General features: G+C 41.9%; 1 protein-coding gene across 1 annotated transcript in view; it reads right to left on the minus strand.

Moving 5' to 3' along the window:
• Window positions 1–12,594: 12,594 nt before the first annotated feature.
• PSMG1 (proteasome (prosome, macropain) assembly chaperone 1) overlaps window positions 12,595–20,464 on the minus strand; it is an 8,087-nt gene continuing 217 nt past the window's right edge. Inside the window, exons 2-8 of the mRNA XM_009891366.1 lie at window positions 20,369–20,462; window positions 20,111–20,220; window positions 18,555–18,706; window positions 18,120–18,182; window positions 14,898–15,096; window positions 13,844–13,980; window positions 12,595–12,789 (exon numbers count right to left, since the gene is read on the minus strand). Coding sequence (XP_009889668.1) covers window positions 12,715–12,789; window positions 13,844–13,980; window positions 14,898–15,096; window positions 18,120–18,182; window positions 18,555–18,706; window positions 20,111–20,220; window positions 20,369–20,462 — 830 coding nt within the window. The 3' untranslated portion in view covers window positions 12,595–12,714. The remainder of the gene's footprint in view (window positions 12,790–13,843; window positions 13,981–14,897; window positions 15,097–18,119; window positions 18,183–18,554; window positions 18,707–20,110; window positions 20,221–20,368; window positions 20,463–20,464) is intronic.

Genomic DNA, 20,464 nt, shown 5'->3' on the forward strand with positions numbered 1-20,464 from the left:
AGCAAAATAGGGATCTCAGTTGTTGCTTGTGATGATCTACCTGGTTAAATAAACAAGCCTTCAAAAGAAAAGTAACACTTATTTCATGCAAAAGATCAGAAGCTGTAAGTGTCCAAAGGCCTCTCAGTACAATCTCAGCAAGTGTAAACTAACATTTACGTGCCAAAAGTCTGAAAGTGGTTATGCAAGTCCATATATACACATTTATGTTTACACTCACTATAATTTGGAACAAGAAAAAGCCTTTGGGGTGAGTTTTATCATATTTCAGGATAAAGCAGAGGTTATCACATATTTCAACATCACCTCATGCACCACAAAGCTGCAGGACGATATATCTTTATTCTAATAATGTAAAAAGTTTTGCGTTGATTTATGATAAAAGAAGAAAAGTTTGCCCTATCCCTGTCTCCAGCTGCAAATATTTTTTGCCTGCATGACACACATGAAACACTCCTCCGAAACAGAATGTGGACACTCCTCCAGAAGCAGAAAGGTCACATCCAGGCTGACGCTACACCTGCTGCAGGAAAAACCAACCAGACATATTTTCAGGAGCTCCAGCAGCAGCGGCACTCGTACTTTTCACTCCCCAAGCCAGATTTTCAATGGCAACCCCTAAACACACCACTCAGCACAGTTCACTGACTGATGCTCCTATTTTCTTTGTGAACTCAGAAAATGTTGCAGAACTTCTAGTTTAAATGAGTCAACAGCCTCTAGAGTATTCCACTCTGCTCTTTAAGCAAAACAGCAACTCCGGCCCAAGGCTGAGCACCTGCCTCTTCATTCCTCACCCTGGATTAGTTCCTTGAGGTTGAAGCAGGTGAGACAACCCAGTTAGACCTGCGCACGCTCTGCTCTTCCAAAAGTTTATGGCCAAATTGTCTTTGGACAAATATACACAGAACTGAAGCCCCTACAACCTGTGGTCTCTCTCTAAAATCTGGTCCTTTTTCCTAACTCTGTTAGGATCCCACACTGGCAGCCACAACATCGTTTCTGTGACAGGAACACGCTTTCCTGCTGTGGGAAACACTAGTAACAGGCTGCAACAGGGCAGGGACGGCACTGCTCAGCTCCCAGCTCAGAGTTGGTGCCCATCGTGTGCTCCTCCAGCTCTGCATCTTTGGGAACACCAAAGGAGCTGACGCTGATCAAAGCAAGGTCCCAGTCAGCACCCCATCTCACAGCGGCTGGCGGCAGGTGATGAGGGTAAGAAAGAGCAGATCACAGAATGGGCAGGGTTGGAAGGGACCTCTGGAGATCCCCTAGTCCAACCCCCCTGCCAGAGCAGGGGCACCTACAGCAGGTTGCACAGGACAGTGTCCAGGCGGGTTTTGAATGTCTCCAGAGTGGGAGACTCCCCCAACTCTCTGGGCAGCCTGTGCCAGTGCTCTGCCACCCTCAAAGTAAAGAAGTTCCTCCTCATGTTTAGATGGAACTTCCTATGTTCAAGTTTGTGCCCGTTACCTCTTGTCCTATCAGTGGGCACCACTGAAAAAAGACTGCTCCCACCCCCCTGGCACCCTCCCTTTAAGTATTTATAAGCATTGATAAGATTCCCCCGCAGTCTTCTCTTCTCCAGACTAAAAAGACCCAAGTGCCGAAGCCTTTCCTCATAAGAAAGATGCTCCGGTCCCCTAATCATCTTTGATGCTCAGAGAAAGCCTGCAGCAACACCCCTCGAGTCTGCCCTACCACTTGCTGGCAACTCAGCATTCAATCTTGGCATTTAACAGCCCTCCATCAACTTTTTCTCTCCAGAATTTGCACTTAGTGCCATTGCTGCCAGCACAAATAAACTCGGCAGCATCAGGGGAAAGGCTGGGAATAACGTAGTCTAGAGGTTGACCCTACGCCTGAGGCTGGAAAACATCCAAAATGCAAGGAGGGGAGGGGAGGGAGGAGGGTGCCAGGACAGAGCGGGCAGGGTGAGAGGTGGACAAGAGAGACAACTGGAGAAGGGGAAGTGGGAGACTGGGGCAAGTGTAGAAAGTGGTATTTATTCCAAATTGAAGCAGACAGAGGTGGTGTTTCCTACAGAGAAAGGGGCAGTAGTTTGAGGGAGCGGGTAGGGGCTTGCCATCCTTTTATCGCTGGGTTAGACATATTACTGATAGACAAATTACTGATTTTCCAAAAGTCCCAGCTCCTGCAAACTCGCGACTTTGTGATGAAAGTTAAGGTTCTGGCAAAGAAAGAAAGGAAAAGAAGTCCAGCCCTCATAGTTATAGGGTAATCTCAAAACCTCTGGAGGCAGATAAAAACAACCCAAAACATAACTGAGATTTTAAACGTGGCATGGTTTCTGAAGCCATTTGCGAGTCTGCACACTTGGAGCTAGCTACGTCAATGGAGACTCTATATACGCGTTTGCTTGTCAACAACGTCTTTATCTTTAAAAGCAGCACTTCACTTCGCTACTAAAGAGACTTGTTACCCAGTCACATCAGACTATAATGTTTGGCTCTTGCCAGCAACTTTTTCTTTTCTGGTTCTCAAGTTCTGACCAAAAGGGTAATTTTTCAATCATCACAGAATGGGTTTGACACTTAGGATTTAGTGCCCCATAACTACATCTTTAAGGTCAGAGGGTTGACATGTACTAAAAAAAATAATAAAAAAAAGAAAGCTGGGCTAGAAAAGGAACAGCTGAGAAAGTCGCTGGAATAAAATATATATATAAAAAAGGCTTTTTATCTTTTAAACAGTCAAATAATTTTGTCCAACTGCAGTAATGACTGAAATTTTTTTTCATCTCATTTTGAGCACACCTTTAAAACAAACCACAACAATGGACGAAGCTTCCTGCATCCACTTCCTGCTATGAACCATTCTAATTCTTTGAAATAAATATGTTTTGGGTTATTTTTGTAAGGGTAATGTTTAATATCTGTCCCCCAGCGTGTAAATGTGTAGAATACACCAAAGATTTAACATCTGTTACAAATAATTTTACAGAGGATCTCAAGTTCTCTATTTTAAGATTATTAGGATATTGTACAGGTGGCCAAATTATTAAAATATGGTTTAAATTCAACACTCATGCATTTTCATAACATGCATCGGATTTTAAAGTCTGGAAGCCACATGTCAACACTAGAAAACACAAGGCTGGCTTGCTGGAAGTTCAAACGTGAAAGGCCACTTTCAAAACATTACAGACGGGCTGGGCAGCGTCACAGCTGCGGCAGCAGCCTGCTCTGCAGAAACATTTAGCAGCACCCCTTCGGCAGAGGGGATGTAAAACGTTACGGCAAGCTACTTTCCTTGCTGTGGCAAGTGTTACAGCATTACTTTCTCTGCCCCATACTGATGAAGTCGAAACCTTTACCAACTGATCTTGATTTTAACGTCCAACTTGAAGCACAGGCTGCAAGCCTAATGCAGAGTGGAAACAGCAGCATACAAAGTCAAACAACCGCTTTTGATCCCGTTTCTTGGTTCATGAAGTACCATGAAAGCTAAGTAAGTGTGATATTAAAGAGCCCCACTTACTCTTAATGAGCAAGACTTAGTATTTATCCCAGTTCAAGAGGGACAGGGAACTGCTGGAGCCAGTCCAGCGAAGGGCAACCAAGACGACTGAGGGATTGGAGCATCTCCCTTATGAGGAAAGGCTGAGAGAGCTGGGACTCTTTAGCCTGGAGAAAAGAAGGCTGAGGGGAGACCTTATTACTACTTACAAATATCTAAAGGGTGGGTTGAAGGAGGATGGAGCCAGACTCGCTCAGGGTTCAGTACTGGGCCCAGTCTTGTTCAACTTATTCATCAATGACCTGGATGAAGGGATAGAGTGTACCATCAGCAAGTTTGCTGATGACACAAAACTGGGAGGAGTGGCTGACACGCCAGAAGTCTGTGCTGCCTTACAGCGTGACCTGGACAGGCTGGAGAGTTGGGCAGAGAGAAACCTTATGAAGTTCAACAAGGGTAAGTGTAGGGTACTGCATCTGGGGAGGAATAACCCCATGCACCAGTACAGGTTGGGGGCTGACCTCCTGGAGAGCAGCTCTGTGGAAAGGGACCTGGGAGTCCTGGTGGACAACAGGATGACCATGAGCCAGCAATGTGCCCTGGCGGCCAAGAAGGCGAATGGCATCCTGGGGTGCATCAAGAAGAGTGTGGCCAGCAGGTCGAGGGAGGTCATCCTCCCCCTCTACTCTGCCCTGGTGAGACCGCATCTGGAGTACTGTGTCCAGTTCTGGGCTCCCCAGTTCAAGAAAGACAGGGAACTGCTCGAGAGGGTCCAGCAAAGGGCAACAAAGATGATTAGGGGACTGGAGCACCTTTCTTATGAGGAAAGGCTGAGGGACTTGGGTCTCTTTAGTCTAGAGAAAAGAAGATTGAGGGGGGATCTTATTAATACATACAAATACTTAATGGGAGGATGCCAGGGGGATGGGAGCAGTCTTTTTTCAGTGGCGCCCAGTGATAGGACGAGGGGTAATGGGCATAAACTTGAACATAGGAAGTTCCATCTTAACATGAGAAGGAACTTCTTTACTTTGAGGGTAGTGGAGCACTGGAACAGGCTGCCCAGAGAGGTGGTGGAGTCTCCCACTCTGGAGACATTCAAAACCCGCCTGGACGCTGTCCTGTGTAACGTGCTGTAGGTGACCCTGCTCTGGCAGGAGGGTTGGACTAGATGATCTCCAGAGGTCCCTTCCAACCCTAACCATTCTGTGATTCTGTGATTCTGTGACTCTTCTTGGTTCCCAGTGACAGGACGAGGGGCAGTGGGCACAAGTTGGAACACAGGAAGTTCCGTTCCAATACACAGAAAAACTTCTTTAAGGTTAGGGTGACAGAGCACTGGCACAGGCTGCCCAGGGAGGGTGTGGAGTCTCCTCTGGAGATTTTCAAGACCCGCCTGGATGCAGTCCTGAGTAATGTGCTCTGGGCAATCCTGCTTTAGCAGGGGAGTTGGACTAGATGATCTCTAGAGGTCCCTTCCAACTCTGAAAATTCTGTGATTTGTATTTTGAGTGAGTTGTTTCTTAATGAATGAACAGGATCCTCTTTTGCCCCATGCGCTGATGCGGTGCAGAGCTCTGGGGACGCAGCTGGGGAGTTTGGGTCCCGGCTGGAAGGAAGTACATGATTCACACCAGCACATGCAACATGAAAACCCACTTCTGCAGCCTGTGGTTTCACCAGGCTGCTTGGAAGCCCACAGAAAATGGTTTTTAGTACAGGAACTTTTGCACCTTCTTCGGGGGAAGCACTAGCTATACTGCTGCGAGGGAGAAGAGTTGCCGTACTCTATTCTCTCTGTCCCATGGTGTAGAAGTGGATGCCGCTACCTCGGGAAGCAGCCTACAGCGCCACCTGAGCTCCTCGGGTCCGAAAACTCAGCTCACGCATCTGCTGTTCTACTTCCTAAGAGCCAGCATATGTCTCTGCGCCTCCAGGTGATCCCTGCGAAGGCAGGATCCCCAATCGGGAAAGGGAATAGCACACGTGTGAAGGGGAGCTGGGATGATGCTCGGTGAAGGGGGAGCCTCGTGCTGTGGGCCCACCTGCTGAGAGCCACCCCCTTCAGAAATGTTCTATTTTCCAACACACAATTTTGAGCACGTTCAGGGTAACCACATCAAGTATGGGTCTCTTAACTGCTTTAAGTAGAATAACATCAGGCACAGCTGAGCCAGAATCAGAACAGAGTCAAAAAAACCATCAAACTCAGCCAATACGAAACTTGATCTCCAGCATTGACTTGGGGAAGTACTTCCATCTAGATTAAAGATGATTATTAAATTAATTGAAAAAGTTAGTGAAAAACTAAAACTTATACGAACCTTAGAAAGCAGCGCCACCACAAATGAGCACCACAGAACAAACCAGGCCCCAGTTTTGATTACCCGACCTCTCAGTCACCTCCATATTGGGATGCTCGCAAAAGGAAATAATAGGATCATTGTCTGGTAGGGCATGAAAGAGACCATTCACAGTTAAAACCAACAAAATCTTCAGTGAAAATTAGGCAAAGCAAAGCTGTACCATCCAGAATGTCTTTACTTGCCAGGCAGGGTGTCAGCTGGGAACTGTGGGGATTCATACTTGATTTTTACTCATAAGATCTCTGCATCAAGCCTTGTAGGAGATGAAGTTCATATACATAAAGATAGAAAATGTGCTTACCACAACACCTGGGTATAAGCCTATTTAGAAAAAACCCACAGACAATTATATTTCGTTAAAAAAACATACTAAATGTCAATAGTTGTTAAACGCAAACATTCCTCACATTCCTCCACGCTCGAAGGGCAGGTGCTGAATCACCTTTTCTGCTGAATCCACTATCGCAGAGCATCTCTTCACACACGGCAGTACAAGGCTCTCTCAAATATGCTTCCTTCCTGCCACTTGCAGGAAAAAAAAAAAAAAGCCCAACAACCTAACAGAGCTACACTGGTCACTCTTAATTCTGGTTTCAGGTTGAAGAGTTTTGTACCTGCACGTTCTAAGTAATGAGCAAAAGAACTGCTTGTTTCTGACAGCATCCGCAGGGTTTCTTGCAAGCGTCCTCCAGGCTTTAAGGGTGGAAATAGCCAGGCACAGTATTTTGCACTTGCTCACTGTGCTTACGCTGCACAAAAAATAGCTTTTTCAATCCAATTTGGAAGCGAGTTAAGCGGAGCAGCACAAAGGCATTCTTTCCGACCCGCGAGAATGTTACTCGGAGCCAGCAGGGAACAGCAAACCCACCTTACACCCTACTTTTATTTCACAACCACCATCTCAAACCCTAATTTTATAAGATGATCAGCACTAAGGTTTTTTTCTACTGTGCTCTCACCTTTTCCATACTGGCTGCCTCTGTTCTCATACAACCTTCCAGCTACAGCCTTTCTACCCACAGGTTTACTCTTTTTTAAGCGTGGCTGTACATTCACCATTCATCTGCTCAGCAACCAAACTCTGGACTTTAATGATGGTGACTATATTATGTTCATTCCCCCTTCTGTTAACTCCCTATGAAGTAGCAGACTTTAAAGTCTAGAGAGCTGATAGAAAAAAGACACCTTTCACTTCCCTTCATGAAAAGGGATCCAAGTCCAAATCGGACCTAACAGAAGAATTCAAATATCAGTCCTGAACATAAGCAATACAGTGGGTTTAGCACATGAAAGCACACCGTAATCCTCTGTTTAAAACACAGGGGAAGATCCCACGGCCTTTTCAGCAAACACTTATGGTAAAAAACTGCCCTTGGAAGGTACATCACTGTCCTTACAAAACATTTTCGACTTCAAAGCAATTAGCCAGGCAAGTACCTAACATCTCATACAAAGAACGTTTCAAAATTTGGTTATACAATCACTTGAAAGTGAAAAACTTGAGACTGTAGCCCGCCATTCAACCTTTAACTTTCTTCCACATGCACACTGTGGGGGGTCTGTGATGTTCTTCCCTCACTGAAGACATCTCAGCATCCCTTACTATCAAAGCAAAACAAGTGCTTTGCATTTTTATCAATGCGAGTTAATGGTTTCCCACAGTAATTGTTATGTGGAATTCTCAGGTACTTTTCCTCATAAACCATTCAAGGATATCTATCAACAGCATCTCAGTGTTTCCTATTAAATGAGAAAGTCTTACCTCAAAGCTCTGATCTCATTCGGCCAGACAGAGGGGCCTGTTAATGCTGGTTGCTGCTACGTGCAGCAGCTGTCAAAACTTTTAGTCTAAAATATTTAAAGGGAAAAAAAATGCAGATCTGATTGCACTAAAAAATGTCACGAACCTCTCCTACCTCCATTCTTAGCTCATTTAGCTTTTTCAATGTTTTAGGCACAAACCAGAACATTTAAAAAAAAAAATCAGAATCATCTGAAGTTGAACAAAATGCTTGCCTTTAAAAAAAAAAATACTATTTTTTATAATTTGTGTTTCAAACATTTTCAAGTTTCACTCCACTAATCCAACTTTGCTCTTACAGTTCATCTTGTGAGCGCTAAACACACCAGCAAGTCAGGTCCTAGACCCCTCAGCTTCTTCACCCACAAAATACATCGATAGCAGCTGCACGTCAAATTGTCATTTACAGGGCATTGCGAAAGAAACTCTTGCGTGAAGCTGAGGCAGAAACAAATTTCTCCTTTATTCACTTGCCTCGAGTTATCATATTCTCCAACATGGAAAAGAAATGAAACCAGCGATCTCATCCTGAGCTTCTTCCTCTCCCGGTTGTCGTAACTGAGCACAGCTTTATCTGGGAATAAGCACCTAACACTGTAATTGAAGACGCAAATGTCTTCAGGCGTTGGGTGGGGACTGAATTAAGGTCTGCAGGGCAAGCTTCCAGGATTTGCCTAAATTTTGCCTACTTGACTTCCCAAAGGTTTTAATACAGCTTTTGGCATAGAAATTGTAAAATTGCATGTCGTAAGTGACGTTCTTCCTCTGAGGCTTTGGCGACAAAGCACAGTTTGTAGGGTGGAGCTTGAGATATTTGCTGCCAGCATGAGAAGGCTGGAGTCTAGGGAGACTTAAGATTGCTTGCTAGAGCCATGCAGCAAGATGGGACCTTCACATAAGAAGGGGGAAAGAGATGTGCATCACGCGTTGGCTTCAAGGATGGATTGAAGAAAGAATAAAGCTCTTTTCTACCTCATCTCTGGCAGCGGAAACACAGAGGTGCATGAACAAGACTCAGGGAGCGCATTACTGGATAACGAGGCAGGCAGTCACTGAAAGCAACCTTTGCGACGTGAGCTCCAGCATCCACCGCTTTAATGCTACAGAAGACTTGGGCTCCAACAGGAACGCTCAGGCTCATGCTTTTGCGCACAGTACCACCGTTTCTGCTGACGGCACAGAGGAAGGAGAAATTGTACAGGAAGGAGAACTGGCACGTGATGTCAAATACAGAAGGAACGTAATGGGATAGAGAAGTGCTTGGGAAGCAGAGCAGGGCATCATGCTTTCATGCTAGATTTTCAAGACTGCAAGAATTTTATAACTGGAGAGTCATTGCGCTGGATGTGACCACAACCACCACAGGGAAAATGAAAGCACAATAGCAAGTATACTGCTGGTGTGGGCGTTCAAATGTGGAGGTTTTGTAACAAATTCGAACGAAATCCAGATTTCTGGCTTGGACATTGCCTTCTATGTCTGTAGAGTTCTGTACTCATACACCTGTGACCTGAACTGCACAGACACCAACACAGAATAGAATCATAGCATGGTTAGAGTTGGAAGGGACCTTGAAGGTCATCTAGTTCCACCCCCCCTGCCATGGGCAGGGACACCTCTCACTAGACCAGGTTGCTCCAAGCCCCACCTAGCCTGGCCTTGAACACCTCCCGGGTTGGAGCTTCCACAACTTCTCTGGGAAACCTGTTCCAGTGTCCCACCACCCTCAGAGTAAAGAATTTCTTCCTACTATCTAATCTAAATCTCCCCTCTTCCAGTTTAAAACCCTTACCCCTCATCCTATCACCACATTCCCTGATAATGAGTCCCTCTTCACCTTTTCTGTAGGCCCCCTTTAGGTACTGGAAGACTACTATAAGGTCTCCCTGGAGCCTCAAAGCTAAGGAGCTTCATTAAAGAGCACCATGATTCCAGACTTAAGAATTAGGTCAGGCACATCACCTTTGTGTGTGCTCCTTTGTGCACCACTGACTCCTTTGAGACTTCAAGGAAAGAAAGAACACGTCTGCCTATCACACATATTCTGCAGCATGATAAAGCAGATTAGACTTGAGAGGAGGCTGTGTCCTTGGTTTGGGAGACAACATTCTTCAGCAGAAGACAGCTTAGTGTTATCGGAAAAAAATATGGGTAGCAAGTGGCTTAGATCATGGAAAACCAGGAAAAATAAAAGTCTTCCAGCCTAATAGTTTATTCTATCTGGTTTCATTATTTCCATTTAGCCCAACACCTAAGGAAACAAGTCCTGTACAATCACATTTTACACACACAGGCAAGAATGCACTTCATCCCCCAAAGCTTCTGAAGCCATCTGCCACATTTGACAAGAGTAGGAGTGTATAAACTTAAAACAAGTATTACAAAAAACAGCAGCTGTTAGAAACAAAGAAAACCTTATTGCAGGCTCTTGCTAGATACTGGAGAGCACAGAAACAAACCCAAGAACTTACCAATGTTCAAATACAAAAAAAATCTTCAGCCAACGCTTACATCTTACAAGATACTCAGGCATCATTATTTCTGATGCTTCCTAAGCTACTTGTTTTAAGAGGGGAATATGAGCTACTTCATACACCAAATTATGGAAAAAGATAGAAGGAATTTTAAATTAATATATCTTCTTTCACTGCCCTATAGTACTTACTGTGTACTGGAAGATGTTGACATTTCATATTTATACAGCACAATCCAGCTGATACTGATGAGGTCTTATGGTCTTACTGACCACACGGTGTGCCCATGCCCTGACTATAGTTTCACGCCAGAGAGAAAATACTACCGCACAAAGCTTGACCTCATCTGTAATGTGTATCACAGAAGTATACCTGGATACACGGGGTGAAACCACTAGCTCGATAGCATCCAACAGAAGCAGCACCACATCCTGCGTAAACGCTTCCAGATATGGAGAGCTATAACACCCTTTGAAGCAGGAATAATTAGCCTTCGCACCGTTCTGACAATACTCCCGTTTTCAGTCTTTCTAATTTCATCTTCCAAGTTGCTAGACTGTTTTGTTTGCCACTTTTGTTCAAGGTGTTTGAGAGTCTTCTCACACCTCAGCATAAACCCAGGTAGTAAAAACTGAATTATACTTCAATGGATAACTGTTTTGAAACACTGTAAACTGCATAGGTGATAAAACCAATACAAGAATTATATTTACAGTTCCTGTAAGAGCCTGCATATTTATTATTAAAGATATTTTTTGTCACATACTTTGTTATGAATCAAACACATTCAGTATTCAAGTAGGAAAATGGTGCAGCCAATGTGCAACTCTTTCAGAGCAACAGAACCCTCAGTTCAGACCATGCATAGGAACAGGTTTTAATTAAAGTGTTGTGCAGAAATGGAAACAAAAAAAACCCCAGAAGGAATCATGTCCTGCACTTCATGATTCAGTTTGTTCCAAAATACAGTACAGCTTAAAGCACCAGTTGCTTGCAACAGTTGCTTATCTGTAATTATATTAACAGAAATTTAAATCAATGTCTTAAATGATACGCAACTTGGTATCCACATCAAGAATATTCTGCTACCACTGAAACTGCAATACAGCTTGCAGTTAAAAATTTCCAAAACCAGAAGTCGTAGCACTGAAGCCTGCTGAAGCCAGGGGTGGCTTGCTTCAGTGGATGTTGACGAAGCCAACCACTTTCAAACCTGAAGGGCTGACAGTTCTATTAAAGCAATACACTGCTCAAAAATGTCCACTGGGCACCCGCTGTAAGTCAACGTTAAACTTAGTAGAGAACTCTGAAGCTGTCAGCCCTTTGTTCCAAAAGGGTAAGCTACACGCAAGTTAAAGATCTCTGCACAGGGTTAACACCAGCGAATTACCCGGTAGCAACAGAAATACTATCTTTAACACCATTTTCTTAAACAAAATGTTAAATTAAACAGAGGATATATACACGAGTCAGAATTGCATCCCCATCCTAATAAATATTTTAAATACACTGCTGAACTTGTTAGCAACTTCCAGAGAATTTTTTGAGACACTTTCTCATTTGAACTTTTACTTTCCTCTAAAAATGACGTACTCTGCATAAGAGACATTGTACTATCCCTGCTGTTGTCAGCAATTCAGATTTTTAAAGTGGGTAGATTAAATCTGTTTGCCCTGGCAAATGCAGCTGAAGCAGCCTGCGAGCCTACCACCCTGTTTCACGGGGAGAGGTTCCCACCGCTGTCAGAGATCTGACAACAGGGAATGCTCTTGTGACTCTATGAAGCTGAAACTGCCAACAAAGGCGAGCTTTCAGCAAGGCACTGCAAACGGGAGCTGCAGCATCTGAGTGTGGGCACATCTCTCTTCCTACCAGATCTGCGGGCAGCAGCACCCTAAACGCCTGTGATGATCTACCCAGCGAATCCAAGTCTCAGCCCGTCCACATGGCTCAAAACAGCTCCACATTCCTGCCTCCTACTAATTTGTAAAGCAAGCTTAAGATTATTTTCCAGTCTTTTAAAGGTATTGACCGTAGTTTACTTACTCTATTTTGTATCACCATATATATAAAAAAAAAAATGTACGTGCACACATAAATATATGTATCTTTCATAAATACATACGTAACTTGGTGTGTCTGTATGTATGTACGTAAAAAGATGCAGTGTATTTTCTCCATCACAGACAAATGTTTAAAGAGGACTGAATATTAGGAAAACTTTTGTTTCTCAAAATAAAGTAAAAAATAGGTGTTCTCATTAGATACAGACAGAATTCCTTAACTGCATTTCCTCTTTTACATATAAAAGATATACATTTAGATAAGACAATCCCTTCAGGAGGGGAAAAAGAAGTTGCTTTTTATATTCAAGATATCTTTCCTCAAATCGCTCCAGAAGAAAGTCTCCCAAGCCATGCAGCAGAATTATGTGTGTTTGTAGTCATCAATTTGAAAGTAACAAAAATGAGTGCAGAAGTAAAAATCTACTGGAATTTATTCCATTTTTAAGGAAACAACTACAATTCCAAAATGTCCTTTACAGAAGAAACTGAAGTTTACGAAAGTGCAGTCTGCATCATAAATGTCCTCTTTAGATATAGATATTATTGTGAGTTTCACTGGTTGTCAGTAATTTCTTCAAAATCTTTGTGCTTTCAGATACATCCTAGGAAAAGGAAGACATGATCAGCATTAGCTACATTACTGGTAACTAAACAAAACAAAACTCTATTCCAGTTTTTATTACTCTGAATATCATTTTAATTAAAATGTTAACTGTGAGCAAAACTCAGGTCTTCTGAATGAAGGTATCCAGAAACCTGCTAAAGGCTCCAAATGAATCTGCAGTTCAACCACAGAACAGGATTTGTTAATTTGCATTCCTTGCCTGTATATGAGAGGAAAAGTCTGCACATTTGCTGATGTTTTCCTTCAGAGTTTAAACATTTACGTACTAGTCTGATAGACTTATTTAGCAGACCAGTATAAGCTATAATGAAAACTAACTCACAGTTCTCACATTTAAAGATGAAATGAGTACTCCAGCACAAACTACTTCTGTCATTTAAATGTAAGTTCAATTGGCAAAACCAAGTGTTTTGAACCAACTATACTTCAATTAAAAACGCTTCAGAAAGAAGTAAAACATTCACTTTAGTAGTTTACACTGCCATGATTTCAGAGCTGCTTCATTAGTGCAAAACTGTTAAGAATCATCTTTAGAAACTCAGTCTTTTAATTCCAGAAAGAAGTTGTTAAGTCAAAATAATTTTCTTAAGAAGCTTTTCATATTGTACAAGACAAGTAGATACAGACCTAGAACCGAGCCATCTTGCACATGTAGAATGTTAAAAAACCCCCAAACTTAAAGGTTTTTACAGAAGACACCTCCAAAGAAAACTGCAGCTTAAACAATCACCCGACATTACTCCTGGATATACCAATAGCACTACAAGAGACTGAAGTCAAAATGAAGTTTTGAAGGAAGCTGTAATTCATTGTTTCTAAGCAACTTATAAACAGATGTAAATAGTTACAGCAAGTACTATACCAGAAATCATTGTCCTCTGCCAGTAAAGTCTGTACATTTCTGTACATGACATAAATCAGTCTTTTCAGGTGGAATCCTCATAGGGGAACATCAACAGCAGAACGCAAGAGATGAAAGACAGACCTGAATAGACCAAACCTCCCATTAATTTTTAAATATGAAATTTTACCTTGACTAAACTCTTTAGGATTTTAGAAGAAAGCAGAGGCTTGAATGCTTCAATTGTAACCGTGTCCAGTTTGATGACATCAGTGTAGCACTGATACAACACTGCAGGAATCTGCCATACTTGACAATAACTCAAAACTAAATAAAAGTCAAAAGAAAATGTGTGTTACATTCAGCAGAGAAGGAATCTCAATTCTGCGTATAAAATCACATTTGTTCTGGCCAGAACTTCAAAAGCAGGAACGTTTATAAATTAACCACTTGGGATCCTGACTGCTACACCAGCCATCCCACACTCCTGAGGTACACAAGAAAATAAACTACCAAACATTAGTAAAATGCAGTTGGTATTATTCCTGGCAAACACCTTAACTGGAAACTGTATATTATTGGTAAACAAAAATATGAGCTTCTGTAAAAAAAAACAAAACAAAACACCACCATGCCGCCCCCAAAACACCAAACATAAAATCTCAAAACAAAGTGCAAACAAAATAAACTTCATCTAGAAAAATCATGCACTTTTAGCTTCTGCTAGACAAGTTTTTCCTCATGATGCTACCACTAATTTGGTACTCTATAATGAAAAGTGTCGGGTTTTTATTACATTACATAATTAAACTGAATCTAACTTTTATATAAGGTCAATCAGTAGCACCATGAAAACCTACTTTACCTGTAATATGCAGAAAGGACTTTATGAGCCTCAGTTTTGGATGCTCAGATGAAAGTAACTCTTAATAAAACATATTCATAAGTTCATAAGTAAAATGCCACAAAACCCCGATATACAATATCCTTTGTGAGGCTATACTGAAGAATTTGCTGGCACTTATGTCTAACAGGTAAAAGGATGTGCGAGTGGTTTTGAAATTTGTCTCTATTTTACAAGGCAACATGTAATATGTCAAACTTTTAGGAAATAATTTTCAAAAAGCTAGCTTGCAAGGCAGTTTGCATAATTAAGTAAAAATTCCAACTGCAATGGGATGCTCTTCAAAGTGAATTTTGTGTTGCCACCAGCGGCCTTGTAAATAATTGGAACTGCAAAATACCAGCAGCAGGAAGATCTCGCACAATGTTAGGTTGTTCCAGCAGTGGGCAGCAGACCTGCTCTTTGAATTCTTTTGTCTTCAACGCTTTCAGAAATGGAGATGGAAGTGTTAAAGTAGATTCCTGAGTTTTATAATCAGCTACGGGACACGTTGAAAGAACGGTTACTTGCAAGCCCTCCTTTTGCATACAGCCAAAAACCTGAAATAAAAATGTTCATACATAAGCAAAATTTATCTTCTCACAATAACAGCGTAAAACCACAAAGATTCAGTTCAATTTCAGTGCAGACAGCAAACAGCAGTATAATTCAGGTTTGCAGGACTAACTAAAATTTGCATCACAACCTTCAGGTAGAAATTTCACATGGCTTGCTCTTGAGATGGAGATAAAAAACCCAAAAGAACAGCTAATACATTTACCAAGCCTATTGATTTTCTTTAGAGGCTCTAGGTTTTCAGCACTTAATGTATTTGCAGGTGAATAGAAAGACTTACTATTTTTACTAGCAGTGAAAGAAAAAGGACTCCAAATAAAACCAGGTTGCTCATGGCAGGAAGACAGCTTGCTAAGCCGCAAGACATTTGAAAATGAAATTGTGCTCCTCAGATGTTTTACATTACTTTAAAGTCTTCAATTTAAATACTTAGATTTTATTCAATTATATTCAAGTTGAATTGAGAACAGAGAACCTTAATTTTTCCAGTTTTCCTCAAATTCAAAGAAAAAAGTTTCAAAAACATTGTTCAAAACATACTTCTGGATTCATTGCATGCTGTCACAAAACACCAACGTGCCACACAGCTTTCCACTGTTTTTAAAGAACATATGTCAAAATGAAGAGAAGCACAATAAACCCACACCCTCCCTTTACACAGTCCTCTTCAGATTTACGATCAATAAGGAAATAGGAAATTTGGTAAACATTACAGAACCTTGCCTGTTTCTGTATATGGTACCGATCACAGGAGGGAAGCTGACTGTTCCCTCACATCAGCATGTTATCACTGTAACATAAAACTGACATAATTTTTCAGAAGCCCACATATTTTCAATATACAGTATATTTAGTTTGTTAAAAACACTGGCTGGTGAGCATTACTGCAAAACTTCAGTTAGTGTTCTCATTTTGTCACTGATCACTTACTGAGAAAACACACAGAGAAGTAAAAATCTGAGTCACAGAGACTGTGAAGATGCTCAGTGAATCAGAATTTACAAAGCATACAGAACACATCTGTAACTCACACTAAAAACAGAAGATTACCAGAACAACATTTATGCTGTACATGTAAAAAACCAATAAGAATGAGGTCTAAAAATACTCAAGAACATTGACTTGCTAAGCCTGTACACTCCTACTGTTCATAAACACCCACATTTGAAATAACATATGCGCAAACAGCTGGAAAAACACAAACAGAGAAGACAGCAAAACCACAACCATCCTTCTTTTGTAATCCATTTAAATGAATTACAAAAACAGGTGGAATACAGCAAAACCAAAACGGTTTAGGTCTTAGGATTTCTGAACTTTGAAGTGAACCACTACTCCCCACCAAAGTGAACCGAACTCTTCAACAAGCCATGGAACTACAAAAGGCTGTTTTTCCGCAAACTCGGGTCTGAAATCGCTGTAGCACCCAGTGAAGCTACCCCAGTTTTCCATCCTCTTTGCCTTCCCATAATCCCTTTGGCTCCCTCACTCTGAGGCGCTCGTATGGTTCTCCCTCAACCAAGTAATCCTTCTCATGTGCTGGCTGGGCCAGCTGGCAGGCTAGACTGAGCAGCTATCACTCAGCTCAGGCCGAGGACTTGCTCTCAGCAGACACACTGCTTTTTATCTCACTCTTTGTATCTCTAGCCACAGCCTTACACGACTTCGGCGTAATGTGATGGCTTTAGAATCTCTGCTTGTTCATCAGATCAGCAGAGATTTAAAGGAAGGCAGGTTAGCAGACAGACAACAAGACAAAATAAGCTGTACTTCTTGAGGCCAAGCAGTGACCCAAATACACAAACAAAATCAACAGCCAGAGCATTCTCCCTGTGGCTTTATCTTATTAAAATCAACATGATACTTGGAGGGACCTGAATGACCCAGCAGTGTTCATGTACCTGAATGATGCTGGGGTAAGGCACTTAGCATACTATGTCTATGAAAAAATGGGACAGATACCACTTTGGAGGCACCTTCCTTTACAGTTCCTCCTTGTGAAAGGAACAGAACACACCCATTTGTAAATATACCATCCACAATGAGTTTCATAACAGGTTTGTCTGGTGATCCTGTGGCAGCCATACAAATGCTGTTATGTTGTTATTTTTAATGAAGGATTCTTCCAGAGTTAAAATGCAGCTGAAATAAGCCATAGAAAATTTAAGTGAAAGAGGAAGATGGTTTGGAAAGTAGTTAAGTAGAACAAAATTGAAAGTGTCCAAAAGAAGCAATTGCACAAAGTTGGTAACTTACAGCAAATACAACTGGCAGCATCTAGAAATTAATTTCACAGAATCTGCAGATAGTGCATTTGTTCGTTTGTTGAATACTTAAGAAAAGAAAGCCACAGGGAAAGCAGCTATTTACAATGCTGTCATGTTTAGAGTATGAGAGAGGAAGAGGCACTTGCACCAAGCTGAAGATCCCCACCCCTAAGATTTCATTGCTGTCCTGGTTTCAGCAGGGACAGAGTTACTTCTCTTTCTAGTAGCTGCTGTGTTTTGGATTTAGTATGAGAATAATGCTGATAACACATTGTTTTAGCTGTTGCTAAGTGATGTTTACATCAGTCAAGGAGTTTTTCAGCTTCCCACTGAAGCTGAAAAGGAGCATAAATAGGATAAGCAGGCAGAAGGAATATTCCATACTGCAGATGTCATGCTCAGTATATAAATGGGGGTTGGCTGGGGGCAGGGATCCACAATCACTGCTCTCACAGGGCTGGGCAATCAATCACCGGGTGGTGAGAGTGACTTGTGGTGTATTGCTTTTTTCATATATTCTTTTACCATTACAATTATTATTGTTATTTTTCCCTTCTGTTACCATCTATTAAACTGTCTTTATCTCAACCCACAAGGATCCCCCCCTCCCCTCTGCCTCCTCTTCTCCCTGCCCTATCGGGGGGTGTGTGGGGTGGAGTGAGCGAGTGGCTGCATGGTCCTCATTGCTGGCTGGGGTTAAACCACAACAGTTGCTCAATTTGTTGTCTTGCCAGTTTTACCTTTTCAAGCCACTGGAACTGTTGATCCTCAGCAACATAGCAACTACACTGGCATAACAAAACCTTAAAAAAAAAAAAAAGTTGCGTAAGTAGTGGTTTAAAGAGCACAACAGCTCATAATCACATGTAAAGATGATGTGACTGCAGCCAACAACTTTTTCAGTTTTCTTGGGCTGCTTCAACTCTATTTTGAGAAATTTTTCATTCACAACTGATGTGAAATAATCAGGCTGTCATACACCATCTTTGTACTGAACTTCACATGCCAGAACTTCAAATAGTTTTAGTGAGCATAATGGCCCTTCAGATTTTTTATGAAATTAACCCAGAATACCTGCAGCCTTAATGTTTCGTTTGCTCTGAGCTGGGTAGGGGGTGGTTACTCTTTTTTTCAAAAAGCTAAAATATAGCAGAATTCATACATCAGTCACTTACTGTTGGATCTGATATTAATCGGTAGAACAAACAGAAAGAATCTGTCGGGAGAACATTTGTTGAGCTGGATGTTCGACACCACTCATTCCACAGCTTCACAACTCCAACTACTTCCCAACATACAGAATCCAGAATAAAAGACGACACGAAAGCTGCAAAAAACAATAAATACCGTTAATTTATAAAGAATAAAATCTCTGTTCTACAAATAAATACCTGAACTGAATTAGATTATTTCTTTGCAATCTCAAGTTAAAAAAAAGTAGTAACTTATTTTTATCAACATACATTTATTGACCAAATACAGCAAAGATCAAGAATGTGAGTAACCTCACCTTATCAAGACTTAAAAGATAAAAGTGCAGTTCTCCATACAAAGATCCATAACATCAAAATGATGTATTATTAGGAATTATATCATTACGGTCAACTTTGACCCTTTAGTATACGCTAAGGATGTAAATACTAAGTCTCTAATACTTCTCGACATACCAGATATAATAGATTTCTAAAAAAAGAAAAAAATAAAAATACCTGAACCAGCAAGGCAGAACTATTAAACTGTCTCTATGCATGACTTAGTAGTAAAAAGAGATACTAAATCAAATGTTCAAAAATCAAATTCCTCTCAAAAGTTACTGTTAAAGAGAAGATAAGTCTAAAATATTGGTAACTATTTCTCAAGGAAAAACCTGAACAAAGAAAAAACAAGTTAGCACAGTTAACTTACATATCATCTAAACATCATCTAGATGTGACCTAAATGTAAGGAAGACTTAAAACTTCTTTATATCCACAGGCAAAGAGCTATTAAAAAACTCAAGACCTTTGTTAAGTGTGTGTGGGAAGGGGAGAGGGTGTTTCAAGACTCGAGGCCTAATGAGTAAATAGCCACCTAAGAAGAGTGCATTTTGAACAAGTGGGGAATTAGAATGTGAAAAAGTGACTGACTGATCAAGAAAAAATTAAATAAGAAAGAGAAAATCACTGTTCCTTAGCAAGTAAAGAAATTACAGCTTATTGATCCATAATTTTATGTCTTTGACAGATCCCTACTTCAAAACGCCAGGCTGCACTGAGCAACTTGCTACTATTAGAAGGAAACCTTTGCCAATTCACAAACAATCCAGAGGAGCCTACCAAACACAAGTCAGATAAAGGAAAAGGGGGGTTGTCACAACTAAAATCCAAAACCAAAACATACTATGCTTCCGGTCTTCAACTGAAAATATATCATTTTACCATGACCTGACAGCAGCAATAAGCAGCTGTAAGAAAAACTGTGTTTTACCTGTGCAGACCAACTTTGACTTTCTCTGGACAGCTCAGCCGCCTTGGGGTTAAAGCTCCGCTCCTCAAATGAAGGGCCGGACACCCATACAGACCCTTCTTACAGCACAGACCAATGTTAAAAGAGACTATGGCAAAAGGAGCGTCCTGGCACCACACTTACACTTTCTTCCAGCCTTCTCTACCTTCTCAAATTAGGCAACAGCAAAAGAACGACGGCACTGCAGAGCCTCGGGCGGTTTGTTTTTACAGTCTGCATCACCCACCTGCAGCGTTACGTCCAATCGCGACTATAAATTTAGAGCACACCAATGGCTCCTCGACACAGCTTTCCGCGGACGCGCCCGACTTCAAGGTCCAGAGGATGTCGATCTCCCTGGCAAAAGAGGCGGAGGGAACTGGAGCAGCGCTCCCCCTACCCAACCCGGCCCCAGGTCCCAGCCCCGGCCGCCCCTGGGGTTCCGTGGCGGAGGCCGCGCCACAGCGGCGAGGGGAGCGACCGAGGTGCCCCGTGGGGCCGCTACCTTTTCTTCTCCAGCTCCCTGCGGATCTCCCGGTCCTCAGGCGTCTCCTCCCGGGTCTCCTCCTCATCGTCGACGCCGGCGCGGGACGGCGCCACC

The sequence above is a fragment of the Charadrius vociferus genome, unplaced genomic scaffold (assembly GCF_000708025.1).
Source record: "Charadrius vociferus isolate BGI_N301 unplaced genomic scaffold, ASM70802v2 scaffold298, whole genome shotgun sequence".
Lineage (NCBI taxonomy): Eukaryota > Metazoa > Chordata > Aves > Charadriiformes > Charadriidae > Charadrius > Charadrius vociferus.